Source organism: Pipistrellus hanaki (genome assembly GCF_964339955.1).
Source record: "Pipistrellus hanaki genome assembly, chromosome: 1".
NCBI lineage: Eukaryota > Metazoa > Chordata > Mammalia > Chiroptera > Vespertilionidae > Pipistrellus > Pipistrellus hanaki.
In genome coordinates, this window is record NC_140503.1 from 37,551,891 (window position 1) to 37,579,210 (window position 27,320).

The 27,320-nt window shown below is 37.7% G+C and overlaps 1 protein-coding gene across 1 annotated transcript in view; it reads left to right on the top strand.

The window, feature by feature from the left end:
• Positions 1-27,320, top strand: part of TXNDC16 (thioredoxin domain containing 16) — an 83,904-nt gene that overhangs the window by 49,460 nt on the left and 7,124 nt on the right. Inside the window, exons 13-19 of the mRNA XM_084877660.1 lie at positions 3,578-3,721; positions 4,258-4,317; positions 9,129-9,297; positions 10,255-10,391; positions 16,777-16,861; positions 18,248-18,386; positions 23,269-23,429. Coding sequence (XP_084733786.1) covers positions 3,578-3,721; positions 4,258-4,317; positions 9,129-9,297; positions 10,255-10,391; positions 16,777-16,861; positions 18,248-18,386; positions 23,269-23,429 — 895 coding nt within the window. The remainder of the gene's footprint in view (positions 1-3,577; positions 3,722-4,257; positions 4,318-9,128; positions 9,298-10,254; positions 10,392-16,776; positions 16,862-18,247; positions 18,387-23,268; positions 23,430-27,320) is intronic.

Sequence of the window (27,320 nt, forward strand, 5' to 3'; positions counted from 1 at the left end):
TAGTAAATAGTTGAATGTTTTATATAGTACTATTATTATGAACCCTGGGAAGGAAATAATTTGTATATTTTTTCATGAGATCCATCATTATTATGATCAAAGTTTATATTATAAATTTAATAAGGGCTCTGAGCTTTAACTGTTACCAGTAACCAATTTCTTAGAATGAGCTATGTTCTAGTTCTTTTCTAGAACATAGAGGTTAGAATTGCTTGTGGTTGAAGCCAGAGTTCTCCTCCATAGCATTGTCATTCCATAGATAGACCTGTGTTCTGGTCTCTTGCTCCCTGCTGTTTTCCTATCATGATTCATATATTATAGTCTTCAGAGTCAGGAAAATTGCACAGTGTCAGTTTAATAAGATTTCTTTCCTCGGTAGGAGTCGCTGTTTTAAGATTTCCATGTTTTCATATCCCATATTGCTTCCTGACTCTCTGGCCTTTATTGTCCTCTATGTTGCTTTCTCTTTCTACAACTCTACCTGCCTTCTTTCCCTGGCCTAGTTCTTGTATTTCTTTTTTCCCCTCTTGTATTTCTTTTATAGCTCTGCCTTTTGATTTTTGTTTTGTTGTGATTTTTGTTTTGTTTTGTTTTAACTCCCTATGTTTGTAATGCATACTGGCTCATTATATTGTGTGATATCACGCCCATATAAATAATTTCCCCATCTTGTTTCATTCCCATTTATATAGGAATGATAGATGAGGGTTAAGAAAGAGTTTGTTATCATATAGAAAAATGCCCTTCAGAGGAAATGGGCACAGGATGAATTAGAATAAAATTTGAGTTCTATAAAAGGACAATATGGAAAAAAAATAATTAAACATGTATGACTTAAAAGAGTATATGTATTATGGATAGGTGAAAGGTATAGCTGAGGAGTGAGAAAATTTACAAGTGAGTGTAGCTTATTAAGAGAGAGAGACCAGAAAAGAGGGAAAGGAAGTATTGGTAGAAAAAAAAGGATGGATTAGGAAATAATAAAGGAATGGCAGGAAAATGAAAAACATTATATTGATATATAGGGTGAGACAAAAGTAGGTTTACAGTTGTGAGTACATGAAACAGTTTGTTCCTGTATTACTTGTTAACTATTATATTTTCCATACACATAACTATAAACCTACTTTTGTTCTACCCTGTAAGAAATAAGAGAATAGCTTTTTATCAATTTGAGTATTGAGGACATAACTTTTTAATGTCATAGAATGTGGTATCTAAAAGTACCTTAACCCATGGACACAGACAATAGTATAGTGAAGGCCTGAGGGCAGGTGTAGATATGGGATGGAGGGGGTCAAAGGGGAACAAAATGGGGACATCTGTAATAATTTCAACACTAAAGATTTTTTATAAGTACCTTAAAGTTAATGTAGTGCAATGCTTATGTTTCACACTGCAGCCCAGAGAGTTATGCATTAGATAGCATGATGCAATTGAAAATTGCTGAAATGTACTGAAATTTAGATCTAGTATTTTATTGTATAGTATTAGAAGTTATATGGAAAATAATACTCTAGTTCTCTAACTATATTTGCCGGAAGCCAATTCCAGCATGTCATAATTACAAGAGTTTCATCAAAAGATTGATGAAACTTGGGGGCTCAACAAGGGCTGAGTCACATATGTAATCACCTGTTGGAATGGCTGAAAGGCACTTCCCCCAAACCTGAATAGGATGATTGTTTGCTGCCAGACAGCTCAGAGCATCTCAGTCTACATGTTATTGCCTCCTATTGGCCAAACACCTAAACAGCTGTAGGCTATTCCCCAATCACAATGCTTCTGTACCCTACCCTTTGAAATGTATTATCTCCACCTTGCCTTAGGACAAATTGTGTTAATAAAAAGCAAGGGTCCTGAGACAAGGAGAAACTTAGGTCCTTTAGCTGAAGCTCCTCTGACCCCTAATGCCTTTCAAAATTATCTTTCGTCTCTGGACTCTTATTTAATCTATACATAGCCTTTCTCTAGATTGCTGAAGCCTTTGTAATGCTGGAACAAGAACCCTGGCATATATTGTCTTCCTCACTTTCTCCCTTTCTTTTACTGTGTTATTACAGAGAATTATGAACTTACAAAGTAGACAGGATAATAAAACAAATCTCCTGGTATCCATTATCTGGCCACATCCAACTACCATCAACCCATGCCTGTCCTGTTATAACCACTACCACCCCTTATTTTGTAGCAAACATCAAATATACAATTTCATTCATTAATATTTCCCTGTGCATTTCAGAGATATAAGGATTTCTCTTTTAAAATTACCATAATTGTTGTTATTACTACATCTAAAACCCAGTAATCTTAGTACCATCAGATATGTAGTCAGTGTTTGCACTTGTAATTGTCATGCTCTATTCAGTTAGTGTCAACCCTCCTAGGAAACTTTAATGTCTCTCTAATCAAGTTAGATGCCTCTTCAGTGTTACCATACAATTTATACAAACTCCAACAGAATATGGATTTAAAATGTGTTTTTTACCACTTACATGGATGGATGGATGGGCAATTGGTTGCTAGCCAGTCTATCTAAATTAATGATAGGTTTTTACATATTCAGAATCCACCATAACTTGGTGCATTTAGAATAAAAGCCAAAATTTTTGACTCTTATGATCCAGCCACTGCCAGCTTAGAGTTTTCTTCATACCATTTATTCCTCCAACTCATCTTGTTTTAGTCAGTTTTACCTTCCTTATGCATCTAGTATATACTAAGCTCTTTTATGTCTCCAAGCCTTTGCATATGGTTATATTATTCTTTTTGCTTCAGATATTTTTTTTTCTTGATTCTCTACCTGGAAGACTTTGGATCTCCCAATCTAACTCTCCCTGCTATAATCTCTCACTGTATCCTTTCCCTTTTTTAACTGATCACAATTTATAATGATGTATTTATTCAGTGATCAGGTTATTGTCTGACCTTTTTGTAGGAAGGTTTTTCATGTGGTCAGGGAAAATATCTGTTTTTGTCTACTACTTTCCCTGGTGTCTGTCACAGTGCTTGTCATACAGTGAGAGCGAAATAAAACTGAACTTTTTAATTTTAAATTAATATTTTATTATAAAATATAATATTCATATTATTTCCAGACAAGTTTAAATAAATGCTTTTGGAGTTGACTAAAACATCACAGTTTCTGAGTCAGAAAGCACCTCAGAGTTATTTAGGGTAGGAAGCCAGAAAACTAGAAAGTTTTCTAAACATGCATTTAAAAAAAATTTTTTTATTGATTGTTTTACAGAGAGGAAGGGAGAGAGATAGAGAGTTAGAAACATCGATGAAAGAGAGTCATCGATCAGCTGCCTCTTGCACACCCCCGACTGGGGACGTGCCCACAACCAAGGTACATTCCCTTGACCGGAATCGAACCTGGGACCCTTTAGTCCGATGCTCTATCCACTGAGCCAAACTGGTTTCGGCTAAACAACATGCATTTTTAATTAATAAGATAGTGTAAATTCAAAAGTCTTATAGATTGCCAAATTTGCATATGCTCACCTGGGAAAAGAGTTTAACTATTTTTAATTACACTTTTATATACACATTACATTCTTCTCAAATGTTTTAGAAATGCAAGATGATGAAGTGGCAGAAAGTGTTTACAGAGACAGGAAGAGACAGCTGCCTTTGGAACTCACGGTGGAACTAACAGGAGAGACATTTAACGCGACAGTAATGGCTTCGGACAGCATAGTGCTTTTCTATGCTGGTTGTGAGTATGAATCTTTAGAGGAGACTATATTACATATTAGGACATTAAAATAAACAGGTTTTATTTTTGCATTCTACATATTGCACAGTGTAAGATGACATAGCTTTCTTAAGTCCCAAGTAAGGTTCACATAATGAAACATTTCCTTTTAGCTGGTTCTGGGATTGTAAAACTGATTATATATATATCTGACTTACAAATTGAAGGTTAAGGAATAAACTAGATGTTCAGCTTGTTAATTTAGGAATATTGTGATTCAAGCTAATGCTTTTGATATGTTAACAGTTCTTATAGATTTATAGGAAATATATTGCTTTTATCTTTAAATAACAGCTGTTAAACTATATTCCCTCCAGTATGAATGCAGAAAATCAGTTGTATTTGGAGTATTCTTAAATGTTTGGAACAATATTGAGTTTGTATACTTACTAAGAAATAACAATTTTGGGAAACCTCATAAATTTCTGTTTATTATGTATAAATGCTTTGGAGATATGCATGTTGTAATATCTGTTGAATTTTTTATTTTTATGTAGGGCAAGCAGTATCCATGGCATTTTTGCACTCCTATGTTGATTTAGCAGTTAAATTGAAAGGTATTGTGCTGTGGCATGCATGCTTATTTTCCTGATTCTGAGCTGTTGCTATTTGTAAAACTGTGTTATGCTAAAGATGAAGAAAGCTGCATAAAATTTCAGGTTATTAATGTTTTTGTTTTCAAGATTATGTTAATTAATCAATAGCTTCAGAAATGCTTCTAAAAGCATTCATTTTGATTGTCTTCATGGAACTGTCCTTAATTGATTACTTGTGGCCACATAGTTAATCTATAACCTTTTTGGCTGAATTCAGTCATTCAGCAGGCATTTATTGAGTGCCTACTCTGTGCTAGTTACTATTAAATACTATTAAATAAATATTGAGTACTATTAAATAAACATTTCACGGATAAGACCCAATCTTATAGTCTAATCAAAGAGCCAGGCTCTTTTTATTTTAATATCCTATGAAACTTGATCCAGTTGCAGGAAAATAAGAATCCAAGGAATGGACTTTAACTCAAAATGCCTATGCCACAATCTGTTAGAGGGAAAGGGAGGAGGGAAGAAGGGAGGGAGGGAGAGAGAAAGAGGATTAGGATAATGTTTTGCTCTCATTTGAATAAGTTATCAATAGAATGCATCATGCTTCCTACCTATAATGACTTTCTCCTACTGTTTTTCTTATAAATAGAAGCTATTTTAATTATAAGTTTATTCTTAACTACTATAGGAATGTACCCACCATTTAGTTTTGGGGAAAACTAGTTTACATGCTATTTCATTATTTAGTAAGTTCCTATGGGCAATTAGTGAGCCTTTTACTGAGCTCACTGTACTTTGCATATTACCTTGCATTGCAGAATATCTAGGTGTTTTGTTTTTTTTAAATCCACACCTGAAGACATCTTTTTATTGGTTTTAGAGAGAGAGGAAGTGGGGGGAGGGGGAGGGGGAAGGGTGGAGAGTAGTGGTGGTGGAGAGAGAGAGAGAGACATTAATGTGAGAGAAACAATGATTGGTTGTGTCCTATATGTGCCCTGGCCAGGATCAAATCTGCACCTAGATATGTGCCCTGATTGGGAATCGAACCCACAGCCTTATGTGTACAGAATGATGCTCCAACCAATTGAGCCATGGGGCCAGAATATCTGGTTTTAGTAATTGCTGAATAAATGGTTAACCTAATATAGTAGAGTTTCATGAACTTTGTTTCATTTTAGTGAAAAGTGTGTACAACTTATTTATATAGTGGGGACTTTGTGAACTCAAGAAATTGATTCCAGAAAATCAGCTCTAATTAGAGCATGTTTTGTAGCAATAAAAACATCAGAGATTTTAAAAAACCTTTCTGAACCATTTTTATTATCATTCATTTCCCAAACACAGTTGATTCTACTTTTGATTATTTCATTACCCAAGAGAAGAGGTGATTAAGTCTTTAGTTACTTTGATTACTGATCTTTTAAATAAAGTAAGGACTTGATTACCTTTTATATTTAGTTTGTTCTTAACAATTCTTTTAGTAATTAGATATCAGATAAATGGACTTTTGGGGGCTTAATGTAGAAATGCATTAGTGTAGGTAACTATAGTGTTTTGCATCTCTGTTGAAGCCTCAACTGTAACTTTTTAAACTAGGAAAATATTATAATACTTTGGGCAATTAGTTCTGCAAACTTTCACATTAACTACTTGAGGATAAGTCACTTTCATCTCTTAATCCAAGACAATGAAGATTATTTTATACTGTCACAAGGTGGCAGCAAGTGTCAGGTGTTTATACTTACATAGCATCTGTAGCTAAGAGAATCTGTTTTTTCCCCTTCCTTTAAATTAAGAACTCTATTTGAAATTACTGCATTGATAAAGTATATGGGCTATAATACTGCAGGCATCTTAGAATATTAGATTATTCCAATTAAAACATGATTAAATATTGAAACCATTTTATAAGAAGGAAAATTTTAAATTGGCAACTTTAACATAGGTAGCTTTACAGTGTTTAATGATATGCATCAGTATTTTTTTTTCAGTGTTAACATCAAACTTTTCAACTTGGGCTGCAGGGACAATAGCATTCTTAGTGGTGGTAGATTTGTTGAGGATGTATATTGAAGGGAAAGAACTGCATTTGTAACAGCACTATAACCCATACTTGGGTGCCAATATATACTAGAGTCCCGGTGCATGAAATTCATGCATGGGTAGGGTCCCTAGACCTGGCCAGGTATCAGGGTCTTCCTTCGTTCCATGCCATCCCCTGGTGGTCAGCACACGTCATAGCAAGTGATAGAACTCCCAGTCTCCCAGTGGAACTCCCATGGGGACCCTTTGCATATTAGCCTTTTATATCTAAGATAATTATAATAAAGGATAAGAGAACTTTGTAGAGAAGTCAGTAGATCTGGTTTTAGAAGGAATAGGATTTATCTTTGTTTATATGGTCATATAGTATTCAGGTGTTAATATATTTTAATGTAAAATTTAAAATTTGTTCATAAAGAAATGTAAGTTACATTCCATAAATTTTTATAAGGTACATACTATATAACAACATTGTACTAGGCAGGCAGAGGAATGTAGTGTTGAATAAAATAGATTGCATCCTGCCAGTATTATCAAACAAATTGCTAAAAAGTGTTATCTAGTGATAAATTATCACATCTATGTTGTATAACCTAGAATCATTTAAAATATAAGAGTGAATTTTCAGTATTAAAAACTTTTGGTGATAAAATACTAAAGTATTATATTCACAGTTTTAATTGTTATACTAAGAGTCCTTTAATATAATATATTAAAGTTTCCTTTTGTTAGAATTTACTCATTCCTTTCATAGCTGAATTGTGTGGTGCCTGTTTTATTTGTTTTTTGATCTCTTTCTATCTAGCGATTTACATATTTTGAAGAACTTTACATATTATTATTTTTAATATATTTTATTGATTTTTGTACAGAGAGGAAGGGAGAGAGATAGAGAGTTAGAAAGATCAATGAGAGAGAGTCATCGATCAGCTGCCTCTTGCACACCCCCTACTGGGGATATGCCCGCAACCAAGGTACATGCCCTTGACCGGAATCGAACCCGGGGCTCTTCAGTCCCCAAGCCAACGCTCTATCCTTTGAGCCAAACCGGTCCCGGCTTTACATATATTATTATAGAACAAGTGGGAATTTCTCTTCGGGATTCCATTAGGTGTTTTCTTAGGCTAAAAAGAAATTATAACATTTAGACAGGATGGGTACCTGAAGCCTTGGATAAGTTTCTTGTGTGTCATTTACACACATATTTAAGGTGTTTTGTGCACAAGGACTGGAAAGTCAATGATGAGTAAAATAGACACAGTCCCTTTCCTCAGGGAGCTCTCTTGGTAGAAACAGACATTCATCAAGTAACTACACAAATGAGCATGTAATTACATCTATATAATAAAAGCGGAAGCAGTTGTTACGGTGGAATGACCAGTCACTATGATGTGCACTAACCACCGGGGGGCGGGGGGGGGGGAGGCAGACAATGCAGGAGCTACCCCCTTGTAGTCAAAGCGCTCCCACAGAGGGTGCCACTCAGCCAGAAGCTGGGCTCATGGTTTAATGCAGCGGTGGTGGCAGGAGCCTCTCCCGCCTTTGAGGCTCGCTAAGGAGCAGCGAGCCAAGCTGTAAGGAGTGAGGGGTCCCGGACTGCGAGAGAGTGCAGTCCTGCCGCGCGCCCCCCCCCGCCCCCCCCCCCCCCCAGTGCATGAATTTCATGCACCATGCCTCTAGTAATAAGATAAAGGAGCATGGTTCTATCAGTGCATAGGAACTTGATGTAGATCAGAGTGTCTAGGCATTCTTGAAGTAGTCATACATGCATAAATATGAAGGGGTGAGAAAGACCAGTCATTAAAATTGGTAGGGTGGGCTGTTAGCAAAAAAGATTTAAAAAATAAATTTTATTGATTTTTTACAGAGAGGAAGGGAGAGTTAGAAACTGATGAGAGAGAAACATCAATCAGCTGCCTCCGCACGTCCCCTACTGGGGATGTGCCTGCAACTAAGGTACATGCCCTTGACCCAAATCAAATCTGGGACTCTTCAGTCCACAGGCTGACGCTCTATCCACTGAGCCAAACTGGTTAGGGCAGGAAAAAAGATTTGAGTTTTGAAAAGACACTTCTAGTTTCAGTGTAAAGCTATATACTGAATTCAGTGTAAAGATACATGAATTAGAAGTGTACTGAAGCTATCCAAGGAGAAATAATGATTGGAGTACTGGTAGTAAAGAGAAATGGATAGAAGAGATATTTCAAATGTCAGTGGTACAATTGAAAGGCTGTGTTGATTGATTTGATTAGCCATGGGGGAACTAGGAATGGTCAGGCGAGAAAAATGTTACTTTGTTTTTTGAGTTGTACAAGAATGACAATGTTCACCAATACAAACAGGAAGGAAACCGTATTTGGTTTTAGTCATAGGTACTGAGTTTGAGGATGTTTTCACTCAAACAGAAATATTTAAGACAGTAAGGATATATGGGTCTGAAACTTTCAGAAGAAGCCTGCGCCACAGATATAAATTTAAGATTCATTGGCAGTGGTTTTTGAGATTGTCTAGAACGAGGGCAGCATAAATTGAGCCTTGAGGAATGCCCATGTTACTGGCAGAGAACCTGTCAAAAGAACAAAAAGGAACAGCAAGAGAGGTGGCAAAAGAGCCAATAGGGGAAGGTGTTGCAAAAAGTCAAGGGGAGAGAGAGCGCATTCCACAGCAGTGTTTGGTACTGCTGAGAGCTTAAAATAAGAATGGTATGTGAAAATATTGACAATATTTAACTGAGTTTTCTACATTAATATTTATAAAACATTCATTTTCCTTCTGCTTAGGCACACCCGCTATGCTGCTTACTAGAATAAACTGTGCAGACTGGCCTGATGTATGTACGAAGCAAAACGTTACCGAATTTCCTGTTGTAAAGATGTACAAGGAAGGCGAGAACCCAGTATCTTACAGTGGTATGTTAGGAACTGAAGATCTCCTAAAATTTATCCAGCTGTAAGTATGCAGCTTCACCCTACGATTTGTCAACGTTTAGGTCTATAAAACTTTTAATTGCACATGCTGTTGACATACTCTGAATGGATTAAGATGGATACTAGAATGGAAATCACAGGCTGAGCATTGATGAGTAGAGCTCATGCACATACCGTCACTTTTGGGGAGATATAAATTTTGTTGAATGAGAGAGATTTTTGTTTGTTTGTTTAGAATAGTATTTTTCTTTATTTAGTCAGATGTTTATCCTGCGGCATGTAGTCTTTTGTAAGGTCAGTATTTTTATTTTTTTACAAGCCGAAAAGTATTTTTTTTTAAAATTTCACTTATTAAATTGATTGGGGTGACATATGAAACCTATATATTCAACATGAATATATAGGTTTCATAGGTAGGTTTCTGGGTTACAAGATCTGAATGTTGCACTGAATATCCACCACCCAAAGTCAGATCTTCTGTCACCTTATATTAGGACCCCTTCTCCCTCACCCCCTTCCCCTCTGGCAACCACCATACTGCTGTTTGTGTTCATGGGTTTTAGTTTTATACCTCACATATGAGTGAAAACTTAGCTTTTTCTGACTTATTTCACTTAGCATAATGTTCTCAAGGTCCATCCATGTTGTTGCAAATGGCACTATTTCATCCTTGCTTATGGCTGAGTAGTATTCCATTGTGTATAGTGTACCACATCTTCTTTATCCAGTCTTCTATCATGGGACACTTTGGTTGTTTCCATGTCTTAGCCACCGTTAATAATGCTGCAGTGAACATAGGGGTGCATATATCTTTGTGAAACACGATTTCAAGTTTTTCAGGTACATACTCAGGAGAGGGATTGGTGGATTGTATGGTAGCTCTATTCTTAGTTTTTTGAGGAATCACATGACTGCTTTCCATAGCTGGTGAAAAGTATTTTTAAAAATTAATTTTGTATGTATATCTATATTCATCTAGCAACAGGATTTCATGTCCAGTGAACATAACATCTATCCAAGAAGCAGAAGAATATTTAAGTGGGGAATTATATAAAGACCTAATCTCCTATTCTGGTATGTCAGTACTGGGACTATTTAGTCCAACCATGACAACAGGTAAGTAGAATTGAATTTTAAATTATACAATACTTAGTTAAGTACTCATTTACTAGTTGTTTTTTTGTTTTTTTTGTTTTTTAAGAATTACTATCTTTTTAAATTATAGAGAACTCAAATTATAGAGGATTTTGAAATACAGAGAAGTTTGAAGAAAATTAAAATCTATAATCTAATTATTTGGAGTTGCTAAATTTTAATGTAATTTCTTCCCCCTCTTTTTCTATGTACCTCTTTATTGCATATTTCTATATGTCTTAATTGATTCTCACTATTTTTGTTTAATATTACTTGTGTGAATTTTTCCAGGTGAGTAATATTCTTCAGAAACATCATGGCTGTATAATATTTGAATTGTCTAGCAATAATATTTGTTGTATCCTTTTTTATTTTTGCTGTATATAAAGGATTTTTTAAATGAGTTTTTGTGTAGATTTTAGACTGTTCAGTGGGTATAGATCCCCAGTATGGGAATAACTTTGTCTTCTGTAAAATGGATATGCTACTTATTTTTAAAAATGGGGTTTTATTGCTCTTCTAGTTAATTACTATGAGATTTTTATGTAGTAAGGATATTAATCTTTTGTCATTTTGTTCCAATTATTATTCCCCAGTTTATTGTTTGCTTTTTGACTTTGCTTAATAATAATTTTATATGTAGCAATATAAAATTGTTTTTAGGTTTATCGATTTTGAGATTTCTTCCATTTCTTTTAGCTATTGAAATCCCCTATTATCATTATCAGTTAATATTCACCTGTATTTTCTTCTGGCTTTATTTAGATTTTCCTACTTTGATTTATATTATCTTTGTGCTTTGAATATTTTTCTTATTAAAAATTGTGATGAAATACACATTTTAACCATTTTTAAGTGTGTAGATAGCTAGTGTTAATTATATTTACATTGTTTTTGCAACTAATCTCCAGAACATTTTTCATCTTGCAAAACTGAAACCATACCTGCTAAACAACTCTGCATTTTCCCCAGCTCCTGGCAACTACCTATCATTCTACTTTCTGTCTCTATGAATTTGACTGTTCTAGGTACCTCATATACTACATGGAATCATACACTATTTTTTTTTTCTTTTTCTGACTGGCTTAATTCACTTAGTATGATGTCCTCAAAGTTTATCTGTTGTAACATGTATTAGCGTTTCCTTTCTTTTAGGGTATATAATAAAAGGGTAATAGGCATATTGACCCTAACAGCACAATGACCTGGAATAACTGGGCTCTATGATGTGCACTGACTACCAGGGGGCAGATGCTCAACACAGGAGCTGCCCCCTGGTGGTCAGTGCACTCACACAAAGGAGTTCCACTCAGCCACAAGCCCAGCTGGGAGCCTCTCCTGCCTCCTCGGAAGTGCTAAGGATGTCCAACTACCACAAGCAGGCCTAAGCCGTGAGTTGGACATCCCTCAGGGGCTCCTGGGCTACCAGAGGGATGTCTGGCTGCCAACTTAGGCCTGATCTCCTAAGGGCAGGTAGACATCCCCCGAGGGGTTCCGGACTGCAAGAGGGCGGCAGGCCAGGCTGAGAGACCCCTCCTCCCCCCGAGTGCATGAATTTTCGTGCACCAGGCTTCTAGTCCTATATAATAAAGAGCTAATACTGCTAATTAGACCAAACAGCAGAACAACTGTCTGGATGAAACCAGGGCTGCGAGGGCTGGCCAAAGCAGCTGGGGCTGCAAAGATCAGCTGAGGCTGCGAGGGGCTTCGAGGGCCAACCCCCTTGCATGAATTTTGTGCATTGTGCCTCTAGTATGTATATTTATTTATTTTGTTTTGTTTTCTTTTTTTTTTTAATATATTTTATTGATTTTGTACAGAGAGGAAGGGAGAGAGATAGAGAGTTAGAAACATCGATGAGAGAGAGTCATCGATCAGCTGCCTCTTGCACACCCCCTACTGGAGATGTGCCCGCAACCAAGGTACATGCCCTTGACTGGAATCGAACCCGGGACCTTTCAGTCCCCAAGCCGACGGTCTATCCACTGAGCCAAACCGGTCTCGGCTGTATATTTATTTATTCATTTATCAGTAGACACTTGGTTGTTTCCACCTTTTGGCCATTATCGATAATGCAGCTCTAAACATAGGTGCACAAATATATCTTCCTGCTTTTGATTCTTTTGAATATATATTATAAGTGAAATTTCTGGTTCATAATGTAATACGATTTTTAATTTTTTGAAGAACTATCCAACACTTGTTATTTTCGTTTTTTTTTTTTTTTTTTAATGTTTGCAATAAGTTTATTATAAAATAAGAAAATATAAAAATGTAAGAACAATACTTTTTTAAGATAATTTTCTTCTTTTTCCTTTGTTATCACTTTTTTCTTTTTTGGAGGGGATATTTTTTTTAATTAAATATATTTTATTGCTATTTTACAGAAAGGAGGAAGGGAGAGAGACATAGACAGAAACATCAATGAGAGAGAAACATCGACCAGCTGCCTCCTGCACACCCCCCACCGGGGATGCGCCCGCAACCAATGCACATACCCCTACCGAAATCAAACCCGGACCCCTCAGTCCGCACACCGACTCTCTATCACGGAGCCAAACCGGTTTCGGCTGGGGGGGGGGGTATTTTTTATTGATTAAGGTATTACATGTTTACATATCTTTCCATTGCTCCCCCACCCCACTCCTATGCATGCCCTCACTCCCCGGTGTCTGTGTCCATTGGTTATGCTTATATGCATGCATGCAAGTCCTTCGGTTGATCTCTTATCTCCCCCTCTTTCCCCAACCTTCCCGCTGTAATTTGACAGTCTGTTTGATGCTTTACTGCCAGAGAAGATAGAAACATCAATGATGAGAGAGAAAAATTGATAGGCTGCCTCCTGCATACTTCTTACTAGGATTGAGCCACAAAATAGGCATATGCCCTGACAGGGAATTGAACCAGCAAATTCTTAGTGTATGGGACGATGCTCAATTCACTGAGCCATGCCGACCAGGCTGTCTTCAAATTCTTTTAAATCAAAAGATGAAGAACTTACTACAAAGGAATAATAAGAATGTGTGCTCTGGGCCTAACAGCTTAGAAGCAAAATGCTAGAAGTGCATAGCTTTTTTAAAAATCTATTTCTATTTCAGAGAGGAAGAGAAAGATAGAAACATCAATTATGAGAGAGAATCATTGATCGCTGCCTCCTGCACACCCCCTACTGGGGGTTGGGCCTACAATCCAGGCATGTGCCCTTGACCAGAATTGAATCAGGGACCCTTCAGTCTGCAGGTTGACACTCTATCTACTGAGCCAAACCAGCTAGGGTGAGGGCATGGCTCTTTAATTTGTGTTTCCTTTATGAAAAATAGTGACGTGAATGAGTCTGTGTTTTACTCCTTTGTCTTTCTCTTTCTAATGTTTTTGCTCCTACTGTTGACTTTGTCCTTTATCTACCTCAGCTGCCTGCTGCCCAGAAGTTTTCATTTATTTCTTACTCTGGACCTCCTTCCAGAAAAGGAATAAGTCTTCAGATAATAAAAAGCACAAATACAATAAAATCATTCAACAAGGATAAGAGTTAAGCAATAAAAAAGTAGGGATAATTGTGTAGACCATTTAGAAAACACTGCAGCTAATCATAAAACTTAACCCTCAACAATCTGGTAGCAACCCGAAATAGAAAGGTGAAATTTTGCCATCTTATCCAGTTGGGATGTTGACTCGCTCATAGAGAAAACTTCTTCTTGATTGTAAATGCTGAGATCAGTATACTTGATTGTATTTCTGTACAAATGATAATATAATTTACATGTAATTATATTTCAAAAAAAGTCAAAAGTATAATGCTAAATTGTATACAGGTAGTTCTAGTGTGCCAGAATGATATAATCTGGATATGATGCTTTTTAAAATTTATTATTTCACTGGCTTGATTATTCCCAGCCTTTTCAGTCAGGTATGAGTTCCACTTCTATATGTGTTTTTGTGTTGTTGTTTTTTTTTTTGTTTTGTTTTTAATATTTTATTGATTTTGTACAGAGAGGAAGGGAGGGAGATAGAGAGTTAGAAACATCGATGCGAGAGAGTCATCGATCAGCTGCCTCTTGCACACCCCCTACTGGGGATATGCCCACAACCAAGGTACATGCCCTTGACCGGAATCAAACCCAGGACCTTTCAGTCCCCAAGCCGATGCTCTATCCATTGAGCCAAACCGGCCTCGGCTTTATATGTGTTTTTGTTTGTTTATATTTTTCAGACATTCCCATGATAGTTGCTAGACTTTCAACATCTGTGGAATGAGAAAACGTGTAACAATAAAAGGCTATTGTGAACATTTTATGTACATTTGTATTTATTCAGAAAAGCTAACTACTGGCATTTATCGAGCACTAATTTTGTATCAGATATTAATTTGTTGTTTATATAGATTCCGATCATTTGAACACTAAAATGTGAATCCATGAGGGCTAAAATTCCCTTTTGTCCACAGGTGTATATGCCAGGTCCCTTTCCTGGAAAGTTACTATTTTTAACTTTGTAGTAAATAAGTATCTGATGGGGGATATAATTAAAAACTTTGTAAATGGCCCATTTCTCATAATTTTACACTTCAGTTTTAGAATTGAAAGAGTTATTATCATGATGATTGCCAAGTGGAAAAGTTCTAACTTCATTATTCTTTTTATATTTATTAGCTGTAAGAGCTTTCCTTTCTCAGTGGTCCGTTTATCAGAGTGGACACCCGAGTTCTCTTTTTGTTCAGTGGGTTATGATCAGTCACTGTCATTAGCTTGCTCAAGTTTGGTCAGTGGGACCCCCTTCCATCTGACTCCTATGTCTTTCTGACGTGTCCGTTATTCTTTGAATATGTCCTTTTGGCACAAGATGTTCCAGCCCCACTCCTGGAATTAGCCATTTCTCCAAGTCCAGGTTCCTTTTAGTGGGACATTGGACTTAGAAACTAAGATCTAGGGGTTAGGAGTGCTTTTAGTTAATGGAGTGTCTCAACTCTTGCTGACAGGGTATATATGCATATTTATATATGTGTATATTTGTGTGTGTAAATAGAACTTTAGCAAAATGTAACAGTGGAAAAAAGTGGTATTACTAAATTAATGTATCTATTTTATGCAATTAAAATGTTTATAGTTAACACCTAAATATTGTAAGTTGCCATAGTATTACATTTCTAATATATTAATAGTGGTTAAAATTTTCCTTATATTTGGGGTTGCCATATATCTGACATATGTGCAGTTTTCACCAAGGCGAGAAAAATGCTAGTTACTAGCTTAGTTTTCTTATGAATCTTTCCTACTTGGGTGTAGCACAGGCTAAAAAAATATATTTTCATGGATTATTAGTTTCTTATTAGAATCATGATTATAAACAAGCTCTCAATGCTGCCAATTGGTTGACTGGGCCATTCTAGTAAGTTTGCTTTCCTATAATCTTGTGGAAAATATGTGTCTGTTTTTAAAGAAAATAATCTTTCTTTTAAAGTGTTAACAGTGTTGATTCTCGCACCCTGAGCATAGTGCTGTATGCTAAGGTACAGATCTTTTGGGTTCAGCATACCCAGACAGCTAGGTGCTTTATGACTCAAATCTTCCATCGTTGTTTTTGTGTTTGAACTATGATCCTTTCATGCAGCAAGTTGGGCTATCATTTAGCCTCCATGTGGCAAGAATATGTCATTTATATCAGTTCACCATTGATCTATTCTCATAAGTCTGTAAATACTAATTCAGACTTGCTTTTTTATTTGATTATTAGCACAATCCAGAACATGCTATTATTTATGCAAATGCATTCAGAAATCTATAGACATAATATTTTAATTTTGAATATCTATTCTAACAAATGAGAAAAAACAGTTAAACAAATTAATCAAAGTTCAAAAGTAACAAAAACAGGTTATAGAAAATAAAAAAGACATAAATCCCTCCTAATTGCAGAACGCTAACACAGACATTCTAGAGAACTAGAATTTCCAGCCTTCTGTTCTTGCCTATGTATTGATATATTGCTTTTAGGTTTTGTGATTATAAAGCTCTTTCCAAGCTCCATATAAGAAAGTTGTCTCCATTTATCCCGCCTTAGAAGTAAATTTTAAAAAGCAACAAATATTTATTCAATAAATGTGTATGATTAGAGTGCTGTAAATCTTTCAAATTTAGAGTACATTTGTTTAGGGAACCATATTGTATTACATCAATTTACATTTCTGTCATAATCAAATATCAAAAGACACAGATTTATTTGAAAACCATTATGTTATATAAGATTTACACTTAAATGTTTATTGTAATTAATTAATAACAAAGTACTCTCTATAAATCTCTTCACCAGTTGAGTAGCACACATAATTTTAAAGATTTCTTTTTTTTCGGTCTTGTCTGTGTATTTTTAGCACAAGAAGATTTCACTGAAGCTGGAAAGTACCTAAAAGGATATGTTATCACTGGAATCTATTCTGAAGAAGATGTTTTGATATTGTAAGTTTATTGGTCTTCTAATTTTAGGAAGGAAGAAGTTTGCAAAATAATATATTGCTCGTTTTTACATAGTTGAGCAAAAAGATAGGGCAGACACAGAAAATTAAAAAAGTTTTAATTTTCTTCTAGGAAGATCTGGAAGGTACCATGTGGCTATTTAGGATTTTTAGATATTCTTTTACATAGTACCCCCAGAGGAGCAACCTTGGATTCATATGACTTTATCTTCTTAAAAAAATTGTTCTCTTTGGGTTCTGTAGTTTTTAAAAAATATATATGTTTATTTAATTTATTTTTTAAATGCATACATTTATATATATATATATATATATATATATATATATATATATATATATATATATATATTTATTGAGTTCAGAGAGAAGGGAGAGGAGAGTGAAATAGTAACATCAATGATGAAAAAGAATCATTGATTGGCTGCCTCCTGCACACCCCCTATTGGGGATCAAGCGCACAATCAGGGCATGTGCCCTGACCAGTGACTTGGTTCCTGGGCCAGTGCTCAGCAACTGAACCACACCAGCCAGGCTATTACCTGCAGTTTTAATTTTAGGAATTGTTACATTTTGTGGAAAAGGGGTGGGGCAAGGGAGGGGGAGAGAATTTACTTCTTGAGTGTTTGGGTTTTGAATTGCCACATATATCTAAAAATTAAAGTTTTTCCAGATTTCTCCCAGAGTTTTAATTGAGTTATACCTGGTATTTTGTTCTAACAGGAGTTTTTTACTTGATATAAATGTGACTATATCACTGGTAATTTCACACAAAGCATTTTTTCATATTTACTTTAGTGATTTACTTAGCAAAAGTAGTGGCAGGAGGGAGCAGATTTGGGCTGTTACAGTGGAGAAAGCACAGACCGCGTCTGGAGAAACTCGGTTTGAATCTCTCTCTGCTATCTATCACCCTCGAGTACTGGTTTCCTCTTCTGGAAGCTTGGGCTAACAGTGGCGGTTTTATAGGGCTGTTCTGAGAGTTAAATGAAAACTTAACTAAAAGCACCTGGTGTAGTGCCTGCACAGAGTAGATTTCTAATAAAAGCCCATCTCCTTGCTCAGCAGTCTGGCGAGCAGTCCAGAAAGTTTGAGAGCTATTCAATGTGTTCCTAATTCTGTTTAGACATTTTCTTGATGGATACATTCTCTAGGAAAAAAAAATCTGGATAGATTATTATCTGTTGCTTTCTTTCAATCCTGGTCGTCAAGGCTACCGAAGATAAATTTGTCTGTAAATTGAGTTATTATTTCCTTGGTATTAGGGCTTCCCATTTGCTGCCTTCCACTGTGACTCTTTGGCCTCATTGTTTATGGTTTTGATGACTTGCTATTATTTAGTTGAAATTTTTAAATATGTGTTTCTCCGTAGGTCAAATAAATATACTGCAACTCTTCCAGCCCTGCTGCTTGCCAGACACAAAGAAAGACAAGTAGAGAGCATTCCATTAGCCAACACCCATGCTCAAGATATAGTTCAAATAATAACAAATGCATTACTGGAAACATTTGTGAGTATATTTTATAATAAGGATGTTATTTGAAATAGGGATATCTACATGAGTTAAAGGTAGTTTATTTTAATATGCGATTTTCCAGCTCTTATTGGCATATGGCATGGTGTTTGTGACTGAGGATTCGTTGGATTGCTGTTTTATTGTTCACTCATTATGCACGAAGCTTCTCTAGTCCACTGCCAAAAGTTTCCACGTCTTTGGATTATTTTTATTTCTGAGGCCAGTGTGGCTGATAGCCAGTTGAAGTACTTAATCTAGCTGAAACTTGGTATAAACCACATGGGTTCTGGAGAATCAGATTGCTCAGCTTTAGATCCTTGGCTTGATTACTTACAGTGTCTCAGTGTAAAATGGAGGTGATAGTAGCAACTGCCGAGCATTACTGTATAAAGACTAAACGAGATTATTTGTGTTCAGTGTTTGGCCCCTGGTAAACATTCAACAAATGTTAGCTGATTTTTTTTTAATTCCAGAGAGGGGGGAGGGGAGGGGAAAGAGAGAGAGAGAGAGAGAGAGAGAGAGAAAGAGAGAGAGAGAGAGAGAGAGAGAGAGAGAGAGAGGGAGGGAGGGAGGGAGGGAGGGAGGGAGGGAGGGAGGGAGGGAGAGGGACAGAGACAGACATATGATGATGTGCGAAACATTGATTGGCTGCCTCCCATATGCACCCGATTGAGGATTGAACCTACAACCTGGGTTTGAGCTCTGACCAGGAGTTGAACCCACCACCTTTTGGTGTGCAGGACAATGCTCCAACCAACTGAGCCACACCGGCCAGCACTAGCTAGTATTTTTATTCTTTATACAGTTAGTTGGAACAAATATTGACTTATGAAAGGCCTTTTTCAATGCTTTGTGTAATAGTGGATTCAGGGACACAAAATATGTAGGTAATATGCATTTCTTGATTCCAGTTGTTTTTCTTTTATATTAAACATAGCTAAATTATTATAAATGTATGCTTTTCTATAAAGTGACATAAGGAGTACTTTTATCAGTATAAATACTGAACATATATCTTGTTTTTATGTTATTGTGATAATCTGAATGACTACATTTTAAGTTCAAATAAATGACCATAGTTTTAGCCGAAGCCGGTTTGGCTCAGTGGTAGAGCGTCGGTCTGCGGACTGAAAGGTCCCGGGTTCGATTCCGGTCAAGGGCATGTACCTTGGTTGCAGGCACATCCCCAGTAGGGGGTGTGCAAGAGGCAGCTGATCGATGATTCTCTCTCATCGATGTTTCTAACTCTCTATCTCTCTCCCTTCCTCTCTGTTGAAAATCAATAAAATATATTTTAAAAAATAAATAAATAAATAAATAACCATAGTTTTAATTATTAAATCTTTTTGTCACATTGGTTCTGTTCCCTCACCACTCTCTCCAAAATAAACTTACAGGTTATAATTAATCAAATTATTAATATTTTTCAGGATGTGGTTTTCTAACTCAAGTAATAATTTTGTCTTTAATAACATGTTGCAGTCATCTTGCACATTTTCTACCAGAGATATGGAATCATCTATTTTTTTTTTTTTTTCAAAATATGTTCTGATTGATTTCAGAGAGAGGAAGGGAGATGGAGAGAGGAATAGAATCATTAATTATGAGAGAGAATTATTGATCTGTGCCTCCTGCAAGCCCCCTACTTTGGATCCAGCCTGCAACCCAGGCACGTGCCCCGACCGAGAATCAAACTGTGACTTTCAGGTTCATGGGTCGATGCTCAACCACTGAGCGACACCAGCGGGCTATATATTTCTTTAACAAATATGTAGTGTAATATTGTTGGAATTATTACAAGCCTTTAACTGTTTTTTCCAGATAATACAGAAAACTATGATGAAGAAATTTAGAATCAACCTCTAAACAAGTTTAAATTTGGTGTTATATTATCCAGAGTTTAAAAAATTTCCATGTGTTTCATCAAGAAATAAAGATAGGCATTTTTTTTTAAATATCTGCACAATATTCTGTTGTACTAGAATACAATTTATTTTAGTTTTCTATAGATGCATATTTAAGTTGTCTTGATTGTTTTACTCAGGGACCATCTTTATAGATAATTTTTCCAGCTTTGGCTCACGATATATTCTTATGGTAAATTCATAGAGTTTTAATTGCTGTTTCAAAGGGTAGACACATTTTAAGGCTTCTGATACTCTTGTTTTGCCCAACAGGCGATTTGTATCATTTTACCTTTTTTTGCCTAACTGATAGGTAAAAATTAATATCAATTTTATTCATTAAGATTATAATCTTTATGGCTGAGAAACTTAGGACAAACTTAACTATTAAAATCTGTTTCTAGTGTACGCAAACATGATAAGCATTGTGGCGTTGTTCAAGTTTGCAATGTTTTGGTTTGCGGTGTTCTTGATACTGAACAGCTGTAATAAAAATTATTTTGCTTTTAGTTTGTGGCGTTACCGTAAATGAAAACACTCTCAAGTGGTTATTAAATTTCCTAAAGTTGCTCCACGTTGGAGGTTTAAGTCTAGAGCATGTAATGTCTAGAGCAGCAATCTCCTCTCCTGGTCTGCCCTTAAGTACTAGACAGACTTTGGTTCCTTCATCTGGGTAGGAAAGAGGAGTGGATGACCAGATGGTAGATATTTTTAATGCGGCATCAATTGTTTATTTTCGTGAACCTGATGACAAAGTAGCCTTGGTAAATAATGCCCCCAAATGAAATACACTATAATTATATAAGCAATGATATATCCCACACTATCACACTTAGATACCTTACGTTCTTTTTATGCTTTTACTATGAATAAGAATACCAGAACTGCCGAAACCGGTTTGGCTCAGTGGATTGAGTGTCGGCCTGTGGACTCAAGGGTCCCAGGTTCATTTCCGGTCAAGGGCATTGTACCTTGGTTGTGGGCACATCCCCAGTAGGGGGTGTACAGGAGGCAGCTGATCGATGTTTCTCTCTCATCGATGTTTCTAACTATCTCCCTTCCTCTCTGTAAAAAATCAATAAAATATATATTAAAAAAAAAAAAAGAATACTAGAACCCACACAATTATAGCCTCTTACATACTCAGGTAAGTAAAGGTACCTTTCCAACGACCACATTTGATGACCTTTTCTGTTTCTCCTTAGCTTCTCAGTAGCAATCAAAACTTTGTATAAAATAGAGAGGGGAGGAAGGGTAGACAGGGGTGGGGAAAAACATAAAACTGTTAACTATGCCGTTCCTTTTAAAAAAATTTATTCTTTTCCTTTGGCTTTTACAATTCAATCCTCTCCAGATACTCCTTCAACCCTCTGGCCATTCTACAATTACATCATCAATGCTTTTTTCTTCTTTTGTTATGTTCTTATTTGGGAAATTTTATTCATGAACGTAAATTCCCCCCCACTCCCCTATCCTTCTCCTACCCTGAGCTCTCTGCCTGCTATCTATGAGTCTGTTTCTATTTTGTTTGTTAGTTCAGTTTGTTTATTATATTCCATGTATGAGTGAAATCATATGGTACTTATCTTTCTGACTAGCTTATTTCACTTAAAATAATGCTTTCTAGGTCCATTGATGCTGCTGCAGGGCTAAGGTTTTCTTCTTTTTTATAGCAGAGTAGTATTCCATTATGTAAATGTACAGCTTTTAAAAATTATTTTAATTATGCTAAAATTCCATAATATTGAAACACAGTAAGATTTTTATTTTAAATAATCATAAATGTCAAAATATTACACTGAGTGGCCAGTGTTATTATGACCAATATTATTATGACCACCTGACTTTTTTAGGCAAATTAGCTGTAAACTACATGGTATGGAATATGGAAGCCGAAGGCCTGTTTGAACACTTTGCTGTCTGCATTACCAAGATAAAACGTCTCTAATTTGCACAGGAACACAAGGATTGGACAGTTGGGCATTGGAAAAAAGTCATGTGGTCCAATGAATCACGTTTCCAGTTGCATCATGCAGATGGTAGAATGAGAATCTGACGGAAACAGCATGAAAGCATGCATCCCACATGCATGAGTACAATTCTTCAAGCTGGTGGGGGCAGTGTTATGGTTTGGAACATGTTTTCCTGGCATGATTTAGGCCCTTTTATTCATGTGGAACAAAAACGTCTGAACAGCACAACATACCTAAGTATTGTTGCTGATCATCCTATCATGTTAATGGCGTATCCCAACAATGGAGATGGCTTCTTCCAACAAGACAATGCGCCATGCCACAATAGGTGCTCCTGTTGTGCAGGAGTGGTTTCAAGAACATGAGGGAGACTTTACCTTGCTTAGGTGGCCCCCACAATCACCAGATCTCAATCCAATTGAGGATTTGTGGGACAAAGTTAAAAGAGCCATCAGGCAGCTGGTTCCACAACCATCAAGCCTCAGAACTGGACAGGGCTGTTCATCAGGCATGGTGTCAGATTCTTCGTATCACCTTTCAACATTTTGTGGAGTCCATGCCAAGAAGAATTGATGCAGTATTGAAGTACTCATGGGGTGGTCATAATAATCTGGCCACTCAGTGTATTTCTTTAAAACTCAGCTTGATAGTTTTTTCAAAAATTTTGTGTTCGATAAAATTATAATACAAGTTTTGTTTGTCATGAGTACATTGTCTACTTCATCTAGATCTTAGCATAAGAAATAATTTGATGTGTAAAACAGGATGCTCCTTTAAGTTAATTTATTTTCAAATTCTGTAGTAGTTTTATTTTAAAAATAACTTTAAGATAAAATTGGCTTAAAAAGCATTCCTGAGATTTCTAGTTATTAGTATAGCGAATCACTTAAATGGTAATATGCTTGAATTACATTTTATAAACTAAAACTGCAGGAACAATTTGAACAGTATTTTTTATTTTATGCATCATCATTCCCCTTGTTGTTGTTTTTTTAATAGCCGGAAGTCACTGTGGAAAACCTTCCCACCTATATAAGGCTTCAGAAACCATTACTTATTTTATTCAGTGATGGCATCATAAACCCTCAGTATCAAAAGGCAATGTTGACACTGGCAAAAGAGAAACACCTGGATTCAGTTATTCCTTGCTGGTTAAATCTGTAAGTATATTTTTAATTTTTAATATGTAAAAAGTAGCCAAAACCGGTTTGGCTCAGTGGATAGAGTATCGGTCTGCGGACTGAAAGGTCTTAGGTTCGATTTCGGTCAAGGGCATATACCTTGGTTGCGAGCACATCCCCAGTAGGGAGTGTGCAAGAGGCAGCTGATCGATGATTCTCTCTCATTGTTGTTTCTAACTCTCTATCACTCCCTCTTCCTCTCTGTAAAAAAATCAATAATATATTGATTTTATATATATATATATATATAAATATGTATATACACACACACACACACACACACATATATATATATAATATGTAAAAGGTGAAGAAAGTGTAATTATATTTTCGTTAGGAAATGAAACTCTCTAAACTCTACCTTTGAAGTTAATATTTTGGGACCAATGTACATGTCATCATGATATTTTAATAACTAAACTCTCTCAGATGATGTAAAATGACCTTTCAGATTGACTTCTGTATTACAATAATTTTTTTTCTCTGTGGTTTTTTCCCCCCAGCCTTATTGAGGTATAATAGACAAGTAAATTGTAAGATGCTTAAAGTTACGTTATGATATACTAGAGTTCCAGTGTATGAAATTCGTGCATGGCGGGGGGTGGGGTATGTGTCCTCAGCCCAACCTGCACCCTCTCCAATCTGGGACACCTTGAAGGATGTCCTACTTTCCGTTTAGGCTCGAACCCAGTAGGATTGGGCCTAAATGGGCAGTCGGACATCCCTCTCACAATCCAGGACTGCTGGCTCCCAACTGCTCACCTTCCTGCCTTCCTGATTGCCCTTAACCACTTCTGCCTACCAGCCTGATCACCCCCTAACCACTCCCCTGCCAGCCTGATTGATGCCTAACTGCTCCCATGCCAGCCTGTTTGCCCCTAACTGCCCTCCCCTGCAGACCTGGTCACCCCTAACTGTCCTCCCCAGTAGTCCTGGTCACCCCTAACTGCTTTCCCCTGCAGGCCTGGGTCTCTCCCAACTGCCCTTCCCTGCAGGCCTAGTCCCTCCCAACTGCCCTCCCCTGCTGGCCATCTTGTGGTGGCCATCTTGTATCCACATGGGGGCAGCCATATTGTGTGTTGGAGTGATGGTCAATTTGCATATTACTCTTTTATTAAATAGGATAGCGGCCTGGTGCATGGGATGAGGCCTGCTGGATTGCCCTGAAGGGTGTCCAGAATCAGGATTGGGGTTCCCTTGGGGTGTGGGGTGCCTGGGCAAGGGGCTTGTGGTGGTTTGCAGGCTGGCCATGGCCCCCGGCAACCCAAGTGGAGACCCTGGTATCTGGGATTTATTTATCTTATACAATTGAAACTTTGTAGCCTTGAGTGTAGGCCAGGGCAGGCCAGGGCAGGTAGAAACCTTGACTTCCTCCATTTCCAGGGAAACCCAAACCTCCTCCTCACTCTGTGGCTGCAGCCATTTTTGTTGGGATATATTTATCTTCTATAATTAAAACTTTGTACCCTTGAGTGGAGTCCAGGGCTGGCCAGGGTATGCAGAAAGCTTGGTTTCCTCTATTGCTTGGGAAACCCAAACCTCCTGCTCGCTCTGTGGCCATAGCTATCTTGGTTGGGTTAATTTGCATACTCACTCCTGATTGGCTCATGGGTGTGGCTTTTGAGTGTAGCAGAGGTACGGTCAATTTGCATATTACTCTTTTATTAGATAGTATTTGCATTGTGAAAAGATTCTTCCATCTAATTAATTCTCACATCCCTCACCTCACCTATTTACACACACACACACACACACACACACACACACACACACACACACTAGAGGAGGGGTAAGAACAAATTTAAGTTCTAATCTCCTAGCTAATTTCACTTATACAATATAGTGTTATCAGTTAGAGTCCCCATGTTATACATTAGAGCAGGGGTCCTCAAACTTTTTAAAGTGGGGGCCAGATCACGGTCCCTCAGAGAGCTGGAGGGCCGGACTATATGAACTACTAATTCCTACTGTAACACCTCGGCTGCGCTCACTGCCCAAAAAACCTGGTGGGCAGGATCAGACTCCTCTGCGGGCCGCATGTGGCCCGCGTGCTGTAGTTTGAAGACCCCTGCATTAGAGCTTCAGATATATTACAACTGAATGTTTGTACCCTTTTACCAACCTCTCCCTATTTTCCTCAACTCTCAGTCCTTGGCAATCACTTTCTTCTATTTCTAGAGGTGTGACTTTTTTTTTTAGATTCCTCAAGTAAGTGATACCGTGTAGTGTTTGTCTTGGCCTGACTTATTTCACTTGGCATAATGCCCTCAAGTTCCATCCATGTTGTTGCAAATGGCAGAATTTCCTTGTTTCCCATGGATGAATAATATTCTCTCTGTGTTATTCAGAGAATATCATGTGTGCATGCACACACACACTAGGGGCCCAGTGCACAAATTCATGCACCTTGAAAGGAACTGTGGGCTGTAAGGCTGTGGTGGGCATAGGGGTGGGTCTCAGCCCATCTTCCGTGCCCCTGCCCCTTTCCTCCTGCTGTGGCCCTCGGTCCCCTGTCTGCTGGCAGCCCCACTCCTGCCGCTTCTCCTCTCATGTACTGATGGCACTGGCCCGCTCACACATGCTGACAGCACAGAGGAATTGGTGCCAGCAGCATGTGCAAGCAGAGTATGAGCGGGACCAAGTACGGTGTGAGCAGAGTGGGTGCAAGTGGGTCCAGCGCCAGCAGTGGGAGCAAGAGGCAGCTGCCGGCTCTGATTGCCCCTCAGGAGCAGGGGAGGTGGAGAAGCCCTGAGGGGCGATTGGTGCTGGTGATTGCTGCGGCTTGCACCCGCTGACGGCACTGAGCACTTGGGGCCAGCGCCAGCAGCAGGTGTGAGCACCAGACAGGACTATGGTGCATGAGAGCAAAGAATTTTCAGTAACTACCAGAGGCTCGCTCCAATGACAGTGACTGGCACCCCGCCTTGATCTGATGTCTCCACTCACCTGCTCCATTATCCTGCAGTGGCCAATGCCTGCCATGTTTTGTGCGTGCCCCCTTGCGGTCAGCGCACATCATAGCAACCGGTTGTTCAGTTGTTCCACCATTTAGTCTATTTGTGTATTAGGGTTTTATACACACACACACACAGTTACATAGCACATTTTATTCATAATGCTGCAATGAATATGAGGATGCAGAAATCTCTTTGACATCCTGTTTTTATTTTTTTTGGAATCATACCCAGAACTGGGATTGCTGGATCATAAGCTAGTTCTGTTTTTAATTATTTGAGGAACCATCATATTGTTTGCTATTACACCAATTTACTTTCCTGCCAACAGTGCACAAGGGCTCCCTTTTCTCTGTATCCTCACCAACACTTGTAATCTCTTATCTTACCTAATAATAGACAAACATGTAAATTGACCGTTACCTCTGCTATGCCCACAGCCAATCAGAGTGAGTATGCAAATTAGAAGGCCAAAGATGGCAGCCACTCAGCTGCTCCAGGTGCAAAGTGGCCAGGCAGGGCAGGACACCTGCTATGAGAAGGAGGGCGGGGGGCGAAGGGATCTATAGGAGCAGAGTGCCACAGCAAAGACAAGATTGCAGACTCCAGAGTCTGCAGCGAAGACCAAGATGGCAGACTCCAGCTGGAGTCTGCAGCAAAGATGAAGATAGCAGATTCTGGCTGGAGTCTGCAGAGAAGAAGCAAAGACAAACCTGCCAGAGCCTGCAGCAAAGACGAAGATGGCAGACTCTGGCCAGAGCAAATGCCGAGGTCCCGGGTGCCAGAGGAAAACCAGTGTTGGAAGCCAAGGGAAGGAAGGCCTATTGCCCGAGTCTCTTTGTTCAACGGGCCTCTGGTCTTTTTTATAATAGCCATTCTAACGAGTGGCAGGTGGTAAATAGCTCATGGTTTTGAT